Source organism: Aegilops tauschii, chromosome 6, assembly GCF_002575655.3.
Source record: "Aegilops tauschii subsp. strangulata cultivar AL8/78 chromosome 6, Aet v6.0, whole genome shotgun sequence".
NCBI classification, from domain to species: Eukaryota; Viridiplantae; Streptophyta; class Magnoliopsida; order Poales; family Poaceae; genus Aegilops; species Aegilops tauschii.
In genome coordinates, this window is record NC_053040.3 from 468,993,708 (window position 1) to 469,008,549 (window position 14,842).

The following is a 14,842-nucleotide window of genomic DNA, read 5'->3' on the forward strand; positions in this document are numbered from 1 at the left end:
GCGGCGTGGTGGCCGGCGGCGTGTCCCTGGCTCAGATCTGGGCCCTGCGGGCCCCATCTAGGACTTAGCGGGTCGGTCCCCGGCGTGGCTTCATTGTATTCTGTGTGGTGAGGTAGAGGAGCAACTCGGACTGGGGGCAGCGACGCCGACGGGGTGCCTGCTGTAGCGCGAAGGCAGGAGCTTTACGGGCCAAGGAGGGTCCGGCTGGGCCTGTGGGCCCACGGGCCTGGTATGCTCCTGCTACTGCGCCGGTCGGCTACCGTTGCGGACGGTGGAGGTTGAGCCCTCCCGCGTGCCGTCGGTGCTGCTGCTTCTAGTCCCGGCTTCTCTTCTTCGGTGCGCAGACCTCACTTCGTGGTGTCGTGGTGAGACGGTGTGAGGAGCTTCAAGACCATGTTGGCGCAGGGTGGTGGTCGGTTTGGTGGTGGGCTCCGGAGCGCCCGAGGTGATGGTTGGGATCGGGAAAAATTCCTGTCGGCCTGGCTGGCACCGACGCGGTGGCGCTTGAGGGTGCCTCCGGACCTTCCTGGAGGTCGTCGGGGGCTACCCTTCTTCTCTCCTCGACGAGTACTGGGGGAAACCCTTGGCAGCAGCGCCGTCATCGTCACAGCCTTTCTTGGAGGTGTTGATTGGTACCGGTGCTTCGGAGTTTAGGAGCTTGATGGGAGATCTACGGCGGACGCAGTGGTCGCAAGGCTTTTTCGTTTTTGTCGATCCGCCGTTGTCAGCATTTGTTTCTTTTGTTTTCTCTTTTGTTTCTTTTGGGCGTGTCTGTGATGTTTTCGTCCCAGCACCTATCATTAATTGTATCGGTTGGTTGCTGTGTAATACAAAGCGGGAGGAACCCTTTCTCGTCTAAAACACTAGCAAAATCACAGTAATTTCATCCAAAATTCCGAGATCCTCGAAGTGCCAACTTCCGTGACTACTCAGCTTTTTGCACCACTACGGTTCTTGTTTTTAACTCTATATGGCGTTCAGCCCAGCTCCACCCGCTAGGTCGGCAGAGCCAAGAGCCAGAAGAATGCCCATGTTGTGTTAATACGTCCTTGTATAGTGCTCAAGGCTCTCGGCTAAGTAGCAGAAGCAACTTCAAATTTGTTATGAGCCTAAAATAGATCCAAAGAGTCCTTGCCAATAAGCATGATTTGGTGAATAAAAACATTAAACCAAATCCCTAGACAAAATGAACAACCTTAGTACTCCAGTATACTCCGCCATTCTTGAAGCGTCCAGAAGGAACAAGCCCTAGAACATTCAAATATATTCTTACAAATCTTAAAATGTTCATACTACTATAACATTGTTCATGTTTTGTTAAAAATTGATTCTGTTCTCCGTGTAAAAAAAGTTGAAAACTTGCATTGATCTCAATGTGGATCAATAGGTTCCCGGGCGTTGTCTGAGAACTAAGAGATCCCATGGCATTAAGGAGAAACACATGAGAAAAACAAAATTACAAATTCATGAGTAAATGTTGTGTAAAAGGATCAAATGATAAAACTGCTAAGTCAATCTAAAATGAGTGTAAAAGAGTCGATTAATCGAACATATTCAATGACTTGAGACTACCAAACACGACATGCAGTGGTTAGTTCATTGCATGCAATGCTATTAATTAGCAAAAAAAACATCAAGTTCTCTTGTTTTCCCCTCCGCATTGGTCGCGGTGCACAATCTAAGATGACTTATATCACCTAGACAGAGGGAGTAGAACATTAACCAACCCCCATGACTCTTTTTTCGATTTACATGAATAATAAATCTACCATTCTATACCCCTCAGGGTTCCCAACAAATGTCTCAAGTATAGCACTAAAGAGAAGGACAAATCCAAGTACCACGATGAACGAGCCTATCATAGCGACGACATGTCCTATGACATGCAACGCTCGATCGCCAGAGGTTGTCGGATGCAACTGTATGCTGAGCAGCATCAGGGTGACGAAAATGGTGGCAATAACGAGCTTGATGAGGACCGCATAGCATAGGCAAGCATATCTGCTACATTGCTCGGGCTCTGCTGTCGTGGCGTGTCCATCCTGGTTAGGGTCGACACTAGGAGGCATAACAATCCTATCGATCCATGTCCCAAATTGAGGGCGACCAGGTTGTGCTTTGACGCCGCCACCATCGCCACCATGATCGGCGTTTTCACCGATCATCTCTACACCGTCCATGGTGTCGCTTGACTGATTGTGTATCTTGGTCGGATGATCTGATGGAGGAGGTGAAATTGGAGAGATCAACGTTGTCTATGCTTTCCGCGACCAATCAGCAACACCACCTTGTAGGCAAACGAATCAAAGCTGATTGATATTTCCCGTATATGCAACAGAAACAAAGTAGGCAGCGCTCGAAATTCAATGGTGTGCTCGCATGTACCCAATGGCGTTTGTTTTTTGACGGTTTTTTTTTACGTTATGAATGGCGTTTGTTTATATGACTTGTTCATAGATTGCACCGTGGAGTTGATATCAGCCTTTGCGACCAAGGCCAGTTTTTTTTAGGGGTGAGGCCAATAGTGGGACACAATTTGGGTCATGTGGTTGGCCCGGGGGCAGCGATAGCCAAACTATGTGCGTCGACATTGACCGCGACCTTCAAAAGTAAAAGTACAAGTAAAAGTAAAGTAGCTGCTCTATTTTCTTACCTTCCAATGCGAGGGAGATATCCTCCACTATGTCCAGGTGCAGGATTCAGCGACACTGCAAGCCGCACCGCCCGCGCTCCGGAACGCCAGGGATGCCATTCCTTGCGGGCAGCGTCACCCAGCGAACGCGCTGCACAAGCCCGGGGTTCTCTGTCCAAGCCCACAAGCACAACCCCTTGGTGTACTCCTTCCGCTTACACCGATCCTCGATATAATCAAGCGAACAGGCCCGACCGATTACCTGCTGCGCAACCAGCTCATTCCACGCATAGAGTGGTAGGCTTGCTCCGCGTTGTAGATCCTCACATCGTGTTGCAGGTCGACTTGCTCAGCGTTGTCCTCCAAGCGCCATGGACAAATTTGCACCTTGAGCTCGTCGAAGAAGAACTCGTGGCGCTCGACAGTCGCAGCACGGTGGTGCGGGTGGATGAACCACAGCATGAACGGATCGGGGAAGTGCTCTGTCACACAGAGGTCGTTGGCGAGCACCCCGAACGTCGACTTGATGGCGCGCTCCAAGGTGGGCGTTGTTGGTGCAATAAGCCATCTTCGTGCGGTGGTGACCGGCCTCGGGCGCGTCAGGTCTGGTCCGTGGAGAGTGTGGCGTGTGTGTGTGTCTGAGCATGGTCTGACTATAGGCATAGTCCGACTAGTGTCTGGTCAATGTACGAGCCCGTGGCGGGTGCGTGTGTGTGTGGCGCAAGGTGTGCGCCTGTGCGTTCACTGCTCGACGTGTTAGCAGGACTAGGTCGTTGGCGAACCCGACGGGTAAGCGTGGAAGATCTGTTGTGTGGGCTCACCGCGTCGCGCGTGTAGTGGACGCGGCCAGAGCGGGGGCCAGATTGTGCGCCCGGTCGAGTAGGAGCGTGGGGGTCATGTCCCAGCACAGGCTCGCGTATAAAGTCGCCGCGGTGATCGTTGTAACGGTATGGGTTGGAGCTTGAGCTCCGGGGAATATCTGTGTGTCCAGCGGGGCGTTTCTGCACCGGAAACCCATCGTGTCCACTATGCCCTTCCCTTCTTCCTTCTTCCTTCTTGTTTCATGCCAGAGAGAGGTGAGAGAGAGAGCGAGGGCGAGCTAGGGCAAGGGCTAGACGCCAACGGCCTTTGACGTCCCTTGCCGGCGGCATGTCGAACCAAGAGTACGCGGCGTTGGTGAGCAGCGTCGACGCATCAGCCATCATCTCCGCGGAAGAGTGAATCACCACGAAGTCCTCGTCCGGCCGCGCGAACTCCTCGAGCAGCGGCATGGTTGCTGGTGTCAGGCTCGGGCGACTGACAGCGGGCGTAGGGCTAGCAGCAGCTTGGCGAGGAGGGCTCGGGGGCCTGGCGGCGGGCGTAGGGCCAGCGGCAGCTTGGTGAGCAACGGGACGGGCAGCAACTTGACGACGAGCAGGGGAGGAACAGTCAGTGCTTGGGCTCAGCGGCGGCTCGAGAGGATGTTGACAGGAGCGCGCGCGGTGCCCCGAGCGAAAGCAGCTCCTGCACTTGACGGGCTCTCTACACTCGCTTGCGCAGTGTCCCCTTTGTCCCTTGAACGGGCAATAGATCCAAAGAAGGCACTTGTGCGCGCGCGCCGTTATGGACCGCTCGATCGATTCATTATTTGCCTTATGGTGTTGTCAGCTAGACAACCGTTCGTCCATTTTGCACGCACTTGCTAGTTCTGCCAGTGGATGACGTGTGGGCTCGTTCTCCGGTGGGGGCCAGGGAACATAGGGGTGGGATGCTTTTGGGGTTGCGTGATCTAAAATCGAGGTCGCAGTGAAAACCTAGCTATCAGCTGTCTGAAGATTAGCCGCATCTATGTCCATAAGATTCAAAGCATCTCCAACAGACAGGCGTCGCGCTAAAAAAGTTTTGCAGCTCTGAAGTAGTGTTTTTACGCGCGAGAGGTTTATCAGACGCACGAAAACACGATGCCCAACCCGGCGGCCCCACATGCAGTAGCCGCGCGCATAAGCCGGCACCCCAAATCTGCTGCCCCGCAGCCCGCGTGCGCTAAAGTTACAGCTTCGTTTCTATGCGCTCTCTATTTTACAGCTTCTGCTGAAGCGCTGTTTTTGGTCGCGCGCTATATATAGGCATCTTTTCCAGCATGCAGCTTATGTAGCGCGTCTGTTTGAGATGCTCACAGTTATCTACATACCGGTTTGACCTCCAGTTAAAGCAATCCAATGGTGAACGACGACCCGCTCCAGATAGAGGGTCAGAGCATCTCTAACAGACCCGTTATATCGCGGACCCTTATAGTGCGTTTACAGTCCGCGGAAAACGTGTTTTGCGGGTTGTAAAGCACGTGGCAAATCTAGATCGCAAAACCCCAAAGACTCTTTCAATATCTTTTCCGGAAGCCTTTTGTACCTTTGCAAATTCAATATGCTTCGTAGTTGTGGCCTTTTTTATGTTCTTGACAAATGTACACCAAAAAGGGTAAATACCATCCGTAAGATAGTACCCCTTTGTGTACTTATACCCATTCACCGTGAAGTTGCAAGCAGGAGCATCACCGCTAGCAAGTCTAGCAAACAAATGACACCGTTGCAACACATTAATATCATTGAGAGTACCCGGCATACCAAAAAAAGCAATACCAAATCCATAAATCCCCAGATGCTACGACCTCTAGCACAATTGTCCCATCACAAGACTTACCACAATACTGCCCGTGCCATGCCTTCATGCAGTTTTTCCAAGTCCAATGCATTCAATCAATACTTCCTAGCATGCTGGGCCAACCTCACTTCTCATTTGCTGCCATCAACTTTTTAGTGTCTTCCTTGTTGGGTGCACCAAGATAGACCGGACCAAAGACGCGGATGATCACTTTGGCGAACCTACGCACTGACTCGATTGTGGTATCTTCACCAATGCGAAGATACTCGTCGGCATAGTCAGCCGGAATGCCATATGCAATCACCCGCATAGCTCTCGAGATTTTTTGATATGCGCTAAAATCCAACAAGGCCGTGGCGTTTCTCCTTTGAGTAAAAAACCGAGAATTGGCCTCGCAAGCTTGCACTATTTTTACGAAGAGGGATCGGCGCAGTCGATACCTTCTCCAGAAGAGGTGCGGCGGACAGGTAGGATTGTTCGCGAAGTAGTCTTGCATCAACATCATGTTCCCAAGATGGCGGTTGCGAGGGATGCAAAGACGGCCGATGGTCGATCCTCGCCGTCTCTTGCGGTTCCGATCCTCGACCTCCTTCACAGCTAGGACCGCCACCACCATCTGCTGTCGATGGCGCTCGAGCACCAACTCTACGTTCGAGTCATCGGACGAGAATGAATCCTCGAACAAAATCGCATCTACAAGGGCTCAAATGCATCTACAAAACCGCATCCGAGCTTGCATCAACGAAATTTCATTACCTGCGGTCGATCTGCAAGGGGCAGAAAAGGGGCTCGTCGGCTGCGGTCGATCCGGGAAGGCGGTGACCTGGGGGCGGCTCGGCTCGGCGGGTCTGAGGCGCCGACGAGTGAAACCGGGTGTAGTGCGGCCCGGCGGCGGGCGGGCGGGCGGCTGCGGGAGGGAATGTGGGGAACGCGCTCGCTGAAATGTCCCTCCCGCCAACCGCTTTCGTGGGATGGCTAGGGTTTTCGCGGGTCGGAGGGGACAATTTACCGTGCCCCTAAAAAAAATTTAACTGTCTAACCTTAGAAGAGGAGAACAAATCGAAGAAATGAAATTAAATCTTTATGTACTGACTCTTCCAATCTTTAATGAATCATGTTTTTGCTCCGGAAATACCTTTTGGTATTCTTTGATGATATTCTGATATATAGCAAGACCAAACAAGCTCATCTCAAGCAAAACAAAATAGGGGTGATATAACCCACTGCTCGCCTAAGAATGTACTGACGTAATCCCTACTATGGCTTCCCGAAGGATCCAGCTGCTAAGAGGGTCCGAGCCATAACGGATTGATGTGACCGTAGCGGCGCGTTTACGGTATCAGTTCGGGTCACTTTATTCACGCCAAACCGTAAACTAACTGTTATTTTACGGGTCGGCCCGATATAAGAGGTCTGTCGATGCCCTGTCTTGCTGCCTACTGTTGCTTTTGCCACTGTGAATGAACTGCTCACTTTCTCCTAGTACCTTTTACCGAGCAAGTGAGCCGGCATTTAAGCGCGTGCGTGCGCGAGGGTTGGCATCAATGACTGTATCCCCAAACTACCAAACCCTAGCTTATCTAGTGCTACCTGAGAAACCCCAAACTCATAGCTGGGTCTCCGTGTTTGGGAGTTAAATTCAGTTCCAATTAGCGTGAGTATTTCTCTGTTGATCCTAGCTGGGATCTGACACTAGCCCAATCCCCTCCTGTCCTCCCGCAATCCTCAACCCCTCTTGCCGCCGTCGCCGCCGCCGCCTCCTCCTTTCCTCTCCCTCGATTCTCCTGGCGCCACCACCCTGTCCTTGCTCCGTCCCGTCCCCGCCCTCTTCCCCGTGCTGCTGGCGGTCGCGGAGGAGGAGCTGCAGCCGGGTCCGCACAGCTGCCTCCTCCTCGAGGACGGCCGGCTGGTCGATGCGTCGCACCACTGCATCCTCGCCTCCTCTGCCCTGCCTCTTCCTCCGCAGAGGAGCACGCCGCCTGGTGCAGCATGTGTGCGGCAGTCGGGAGTCTGGGAGGCAGCACGTGCATCCAATACTGGTTGATGCCAAGGTGATATTCCCCAATCCTTGTTCCCCTCCGCTCCTGATCTCTCCCCCTCTCGATTCTACTGATAGTCTTGTTTCTTGTAGACGGAAGAGAAAGCAACTTCAGGGTTGCAACGCAAGTAATGCTCCTTTCATCCCTGGCTTAGTTCAGTGAGCAATCGCCCATGCAGATAATCTCGCAATGCATTACTACAGTTGATTGATATTGCCAACAAGGGTGACAGGGGAGGATGGTACAACGATTATCTCATTTCTTTTGTTAGGTGATAGGGAATTTTGAGCTAGCTCATGTTCTAATTTTGTTTGCAGGGCCGAAAATTAGATCTTCAAAGATCATTATATCTTTAGGTCCACGGCACTGTCGTCCTCGTATGGTGAAGAAAGCCACCCCAACCGCCAGCTCCTCGACCCTTCTGTTGTGACCACATCCCACTGTTGTTGTCGGCCGTCGATACCTACACCTGGTGCTGCTCCCGTTTGGCTATTTACACCTTCTATTGCCTAATTTCCTATTTTTCTCATGTGGTGCTCGTTTTTGTTTACCCAGCTATGCATCGTCTCAGGACGACACTTGATTTCAGCATTAAGTAACTTGTTGTGGAAGAATTGCATTGCAAAACTTTATGACTGTTCAACTATTTTACTTGTATTCAGCCTTGTATACCTCACCGCTGTATCAAATCCTGAGTATTGCTGGCAATTTATGATTATTAGTTTTGAGAAAATACTGATGGTTTATGTTTATGAACAACTTGCTTGCTGAATGCAGGAGAATTTTGATGTGAACAATGACTCATGCTGTCAGAAAATACTGATCGTTTGACAGCTTGTCTTTGACCACTGAAGGTGAGGTGATACTCTCATTCATTTGTACTTCGTTTGGACCACATGGAAAATTGGTTTTCCTTCCTAAAGCTGTCACCTTTGTATTAGATTGAACTGTTCCTCAATGCTAAAGCATTGTTTTCTTGTTAATATCAGTCATAATTGCCTGCTACTGTTTTGGTACAGGCTTCTAGCAACCTTGAAGCCCGCAGTCGACCTGCAGGCCACATCTCTCTCAGGTACGACAAAAAGATCGCAGTTAACTTGTTGGGTGTATCATTATTGTTGCCTCCTAATTTGTGTGATGAGCAAATGTGTAGATTGTGTGTGTAAATCTGAGATGCCTTGGGTTATGCTCTCCATAATTACACGAGTTTGTAATTGCTGTTTCGCAAGAGTTGATTTCTATATGTGTTGCAGAATGTGTTGTTGGAGTAAGAGGATTTAAGTTTCTCTTGCTAGCCACTTCTCACTATGACCTATGAAGATGGATTGGTGATTCCTGCAATTAGTTACTTCCTATATAGGTCATAGTGGGCAAGTGATTCCGGCAGTTTTATGGGCAAGACCCGAGTAGGGTAGGTGATCTTCTTTTCTCCATTTTCTAATTATTCAGGAAAAAGAATACCTGTTATATCATGTGTGCTTCTTTGATTGTAGTTCACTAAATGCTTATAATTTGTTGGAGGCCAGAGAGAACATTACAAACTCATTTGATTCAATCTCACTTTGTTTTCCCAATTGAATCAGGTCTTGGTGAACGAGGTGGAGGTCTTGTTGGACTTATACAAGAATATCACCGCCCTACTCATCCATGAGGGGCATTATGTTATAGAAGAGGCAATATGCTTGGAAATCATATTCACACTGGGTATTCTTTTCTCGGCTGTGGGTATATTTTTCTCGGCTACGGGTGTACATGTTATTGCTTGTCAAAACACTTGCAAATTATGGCACACTTACTGGTGAGATAGCCATGCCTGATGCCTAAAGTGGAAAATGTACGATTTTTTGTTCCTTTTTCATTGTATTGAAGTTTTAACCTGACCAGTGACATGTCTATATTTTTTACAGTCTTGCAAGATGTGCTATAAGGCTATTAAGGCTGATGATCTTCTTTTCTCCATTGTCCAATATTGAAGCTTTTCTTGCCTATCAGCATACACCTCATTCAGGTTCATTTCCTATATACGATGGCAAGAGCTTAATAACTTTGTGATACACGTTCATTTATTAACTAAATCATCAGGTTGCTCAGTAATACTTTTAGGTACTCATGTGGTGTTTATGGCTGATGAAATACACTTTGTTTAATAGGATTGGAGACATTTCTGATACTTAGGTCAAAACACCGGACCTATTCTTGGTTGTTTGTAAACTCAGTTAAGTAATACAAGTTAGCATTTTGTCTTAATCGTTCTTGGAAATAAAAATGAAACCTTATTGTTCGTTCTACACTACTAATCTGTTTAGCCATCCTTGAGAAAGGCTCGATGGTTAGACATGAAAACTTTATTTTTCTCTTTTTGCTTCTCTGGTTTATTTTTAAATTTAATCTGGGTTTGGCTGTTTGCAACCAGAATGCTAACATTCAGATGTTAGAATCTTGAAAATTAGTATGGTTGACGCAATTGAAAAAAAAGTTTGTTTCATACTCCCTCCGTTCCAAAATAGCAAAGTTAGTACAAAGTTAAGTCATCTATTTTGGAACGGAGGGAGTAGCTTTGTGCAAATGTTGTTAGAGGCATTGTACCAGCAGAAATTTAGAAGGGAGTCACATTGCTGAAGAAGGTTGACAGGAATGGAGCATCACTGCTTAGCACGTCTACAGAAACAATGGGGGCCTGTATGTACAAATGCACATATAGCTTAGGTGAAGTGATTTCTGATTTGCGAAACTCTCTTTATCTTAAGATAAGAGGAACAACCATACAATGCTAAAATTTCCATTATTCCTATAACTATTGAATCAAATCAGATCTGTTTTTATTCTCGTGTTTGCCTGCTATGAAACATGAGGTTTGGTACAAATGTGTAAATAGGCAGAGTGGTTCCAGATTTGTAACACTCTCCTTGTGTTAAGTTGAAGCAATACAATGCTCAAATTTATATTATACAATTTTAGTTTTATTCTCATGAATATTGCAGTATTTTTTGTGTGTAATGAAAAGTGATTGCTTCCTTGTGGATCACGTGCCCCCTTTAGACCCTTTTTATTTATCTTCAGACTAATTTAACATGTGTTATCTTTATGGAAATATAAAGTGTATTTCCAGATGATAAGTCTTGTGATTGCGTGCCTTCAACTCCTTTTATAGGCCTTCAAGTACCTGACATGCAGTTATTATATGCCAATGAAAAATTGGCTTTGTAATACCAAACATAGTACCATATTCTGTACTGATAAAACATATATGTCCGTGCCAAACCAACAACTTATGCAGTTATGCTTACATTTTGAACTAATGTCCCTGCTTTCAACATCTGTATTGAACTCCACATTGCTTCTGTTCTACTGACTCGGCCTTCGTTTTGCTCTTGCGCCAGCGGCGCAATGGGTGAATCTAGTTATATAGAGACAGCGAGGATCATCATCAGTGTAGACTCTGCCGGCCGGACTCATCATGGGTCGCCTCCATTGCTTCCCCCTCCTCCAACTCCTCATCATGCAGTCGCAGATGATCGGCCTCTCAGCCAGTGGCTTCCCTGTCCCGCCATTGGAGCAAGACGATGGAGGCACGAGGTGGGCCGTCCTGATCGCTGGGTCGAACGGCTACGACAACTATCGTCACCAGGTAAGCAACAATCTAGTACTACTATGTACTAGTACTATACTACTTGCTCCTAAAATTTATACTCAGACTACTGCTACATACATCGAGATTATTGTATATACTACTCCCTCCGTCCCAAAATTCTTGTCTTAGATTTGTCTAGATACGAATATACCTAACACTAAAACATGACTTGATACATCCGTATTTAGACAAATACTCCTTCCATCCAGAAATACTTGTCGTGGAAATGGATATAAATGGATGCATCTAAAACTAAAATACGTCTAGATACATCCATTCTTCCGACAAGTATTTTTGGACGGAGGAAGTATAAGACAAGAATTTTGGGACGGAGGGAGTACTCCGGAGTATAAATTTTGAGCTAGCAGCAGAATGCTGATCGCTGGGTCGAACGACCGTCCTGTATGTACGAGCAGGACTGCTCAATACTACGGAGTCCTAGTATAAAATACTACAGGACTGCTACAATGATCTTTGGGGTTCTTTATTAACCGGTTTTGATCTTCAGGGTCGAATCTTAAACTCCAGAGTAAGTTCGGTTGTAATATGCTCTTCGCTCAATAATCTCCTAGGAGTAGTATAAAATACAGGAGTACCTCTCCAATGACTTGAGTAATTATTAGATCCCACTCTCTCGTTTTTCAAAATCCTTGAATTTTGCACTCAAGTGTTTTAATGGATGAACAGGCAAACGTATGCCACGCCTACCAGATCCTCAAGACCGGCGGGTTGAAGGAGGAGAATATCGTCGTCTTCATGTACGACGATATTGCGGGCAATCCTGAGAATCCCCGCCCGGGTGTCATCATCAATCACCCGAAAGGCGGCGACGTGTACGCGGGAGTTCCCAAGGACTACACCGGCGATGATGTCAACGTGAATAATTTCGTCGCCGCGCTGCTCGGCGACAGGTCGAGACTCACCGGCACCGGAAGCGGGAAGGTTATCCTCAGCGGGCCGAACGACCACGTTTTCGTCTACTACGCCGACCACGGCGGCCCAGGGATCCTCGGTAAGTATTATTCGGTGTTGGTCCATCTTTAAGTTAATCGTACGTATTCTGCGTTGCTGCATCGTGATATGAATTGGTGGTAATGACCTTTCGTTGATCGGTCTGGTCAGGGATGCCAAACGGTGAGTTCCTGTACGCCAAACAACTGGTGCAAACTCTGGAGAAGAAGTACTCCGGCGGGGCGGGGTACAAAAGTCTGGTGATCTACGTCGAGTCGTGCGAAGCTGGCACGATATTCGATGGCCTCCTCCCGCGCGACATTGCTGTGTACGCGACGACCGCCTCTAACTCGACGGAGTTCAGCTATGCCGCCTATTGCCCCGACGACGACGAGCCCTCTGAGTTCCACACTTGCCTCGGCGACCTGTACAGCGTGGCATGGATGGAAGACAGCGAGACGCACAATCTGCGCGTCGAATCCCTCAAGGAGCAGTTGGAGCGAGTCCGGAATCGCACGGGGACACACTCCCACGTCATGGAGTACGGTGACCTGGACATCAGCGCCCAGAAGGTCCACGCATTCATGGGCACGAACCCGGCCAACGACAACATCACCGTCGCGGATCTCCGGGTGCAGCCGTCGGCGGAGCGTGAGCTTCCGCGGGACACTATGGCACGGCGGGCTGAGGAGGACAGGAGGTTCGACTTGATCAGCAGCTTCCTGTTGGGCTCCGAGAAAGGCCATGCTCTCACCGCAGGCCGGCTGGCCGGGCAGCCCCTGGTCGATGACTGGCGCTGTCTCGAGACCATGGTGAGCAGCTACGAGGATCACTGCGGTCCGCTGTCGACCTACGGGCGCAAGTACCTCCGGGTGCTTGCCAGCGTCTGCAACGCTGGCATCCCAGAGGAGGTCATGGCGAAGGCGGCATCTCAGCTGTGCTGGTAAGTGTGGTTGTAAGGATCCGAGATGGTTGGAGTTGCTATATGTGAGTCAGCTGCTTTTCTACTACTGCGTTTTAGGACTGTTTTCAGTGCCCAAGCTCGTGCTAATAACTAGGGAGAACAGAGCACCACATTTGCTTGTGCGCGCAAGGTAACAGCGATGTACTCCGTTGGTTTTGCACATGCAGAGATCTGATTGTCATTTCTTCTGGTTTGTCATGTGACGTGACCCCGATTTTTTTTCTCGTTTTTTCGCAGACGTAGCAGCGCTGCTTTCTTAATTATGAAGGAAAATATTGTACATTAGAAAACTACTACAAAGGCAACGCAAAGCAGGGCACATTGACTGTACATTGGCAAGACAGAGCAGATTACTTGTATCTTTTCAAGGCAAGGGAGAGCGAGTACATTGTGACAGTTACGGGAGGTTACCCGTTGATCCTTTTTTTAACAGAAGAAGGGTCCTGTTAGTGCATTATCACTAGGAAGGTGAGATGATATCAAGGTTATAACCATTCAGTGACTACGTTTTGTGCATTGTCACAATATATGTGCTTTGCAAGGTTCTGTGGAGCTACTAAGTTTTGGTTATCTGCAACTCATAGATGAACGAAAAATATAAGCTGGAAATAATCAGCTGGACTGCTCTTTAAGTTTCACTTCTGCAATTCCAGTTTAAATCCCATGTAGTTGTCAGTCTGTACCAGTTTTGTTTGTCAGCTAGAAAGCTGGTTGATTGTACCTAATAATCTCTTTTCTTGCAAATATCTGAATCTGCCCAGATAGTGTTCTCTCTTGCTGCAACAAGTGGTCCTCTATAGTTATTGTACTGTTTGGTTGATTCTGACTTGCTCATTTGCAACCAGAACATGTATGCTACTGTTGTAACATTACCAGGATTTTGCCATTCTCACACTATGATGATTTCAATTTCATTGCTTTTATTAACTTGTACTGGTGAGTGGTTAGATAATGCTGTTAGATTTGTAGGTTTGGTGCCATATTGTTATTTGCTTTTCTTGTTTCTCAAACGCTGCATCTCTGCCTTACATGTGTGGTTCATGTTTAATTGATCTCTTGCTCTATGTTTGCTCCATAGTCAGACACCATTTTGAAGTATATGGTTTTATACGTGCTATGCTATATATGCAGGTTCTATTTAAAGAGCACCAGAAGAAAGCTTTCGAGCTTAGGCAGATGAATCAGGTGCCAAAGAATCCGGTCATCTAGCACCTCCCCTGGCATGGCGACACCCGCTTCACCTAGCGACCTCCCGTTGGAGGTGTTTTTACCTTATGCATTCTTGTGTGTTTTTTCTTAAGGTGCAAATTCCATCATACCTTTGCCTCTTTTCAGCTGTACAATAAATAAAAACTTGGACAATATATTCTGTGAATATTTTTCTATTCCATCATTTCGATAGTCAAAACTATTGCAACATATTTTACTTGTGCATTTCAGAGTGTAAAGAAGAACCTCTCCCTGGGAACTGAAGCTTTTTGGCTTGAACAACAAAGGAAATCACGAGTTGGCTTTTGTGCTAGATATGACACGAAGAAAATGGTAAAGTTTTTTGTACTCGTTAAACTGTTCATAACTATGATCAATATAAAATAGTTAGGCATTTAAAATTTGTGATGCATTAATATTCCAATCACATTTATGGTCGAGAAATTGTATTTGAGGAATTGTCGCTTGATCAGGTTTTTGCCTACTGATCCTTTCGATCATGCTGAGATATGCCATTTTATACTGTTACAAAGCAACATTTAGTTCAGGTTGCTAATATTGGAACAATACATGTTGATTTATGGGATTCTAATCCTGAATTGTCTGGAAACTAAGAAAACAAAAACTTGTCAAGTATGGAAAAGCACAAAGTATCCACCTTGTGTTAGTAATATTGAAAAAAGTAAGTGTAGGAAACTGGGCCTAAAACACTCAGGTTTGCTGTGTATCGATGAAATCTAACTACCAGTCAGTTAATAACTGTGCCAAGTGAATTCCTC

At 47.4% G+C, this 14,842-nt stretch overlaps 1 protein-coding gene across 7 annotated transcripts; it reads left to right on the forward strand.

Annotated features, from left to right (window-relative positions):
- Nucleotides 1-6,800: 6,800 nt before the first annotated feature.
- On the forward strand, nucleotides 6,801-14,566 carry LOC109746962 (vacuolar-processing enzyme). Of its 7 annotated transcripts, none has more exons than XM_073502515.1 (16): nucleotides 6,801-7,320; nucleotides 7,401-7,549; nucleotides 7,626-7,780; nucleotides 8,086-8,162; nucleotides 8,328-8,380; nucleotides 8,562-8,719; nucleotides 8,892-9,106; nucleotides 9,216-9,316; nucleotides 9,459-10,014; nucleotides 10,689-10,936; nucleotides 11,627-11,951; nucleotides 12,062-12,833; nucleotides 12,912-12,984; nucleotides 13,092-13,322; nucleotides 13,986-14,155; nucleotides 14,295-14,566. In XM_073502515.1, the coding sequence occupies exons 10-13, from the start codon at nucleotides 10,766-10,768 to the stop codon at nucleotides 12,946-12,948; spliced, it is 1,305 nt and encodes a 434-aa protein (XP_073358616.1). In that variant the 5' UTR covers nucleotides 6,801-7,320; nucleotides 7,401-7,549; nucleotides 7,626-7,780; nucleotides 8,086-8,162; nucleotides 8,328-8,380; nucleotides 8,562-8,719; nucleotides 8,892-9,106; nucleotides 9,216-9,316; nucleotides 9,459-10,014; nucleotides 10,689-10,765; the 3' UTR covers nucleotides 12,949-12,984; nucleotides 13,092-13,322; nucleotides 13,986-14,155; nucleotides 14,295-14,566. The 7 variants fall into 7 exon arrangements, with proteins under 7 accessions (XP_073358616.1, XP_045086059.1, XP_045086054.1 ...); XM_045230124.2 differs by having other exon boundaries at nucleotides 9,459-9,523; XM_045230119.2 differs by having other exon boundaries at nucleotides 9,216-10,014.
- The last annotated feature ends 276 nt before the right edge of the window (nucleotides 14,567-14,842 follow it).

Bases quoted from the DNA above. Each gene is read 5' to 3' on its own strand.
- LOC109746962 (XM_045230119.2), top strand. From the start codon at position 10,766: ATGGGTCGCCTCCATTGCTTCCCCCTCCTCCAACTCCTCATCATGCAG. The intron at 10,937-11,626 runs GTAAGCAACAAT...ATGGATGAACAG, and splicing joins ACGACAACTATCGTCACCAG to GCAAACGTATGCCACGCCTA. The intron at 11,952-12,061 runs GTAAGTATTATT...CGGTCTGGTCAG, and splicing joins CGGCGGCCCAGGGATCCTCG to GGATGCCAAACGGTGAGTTC.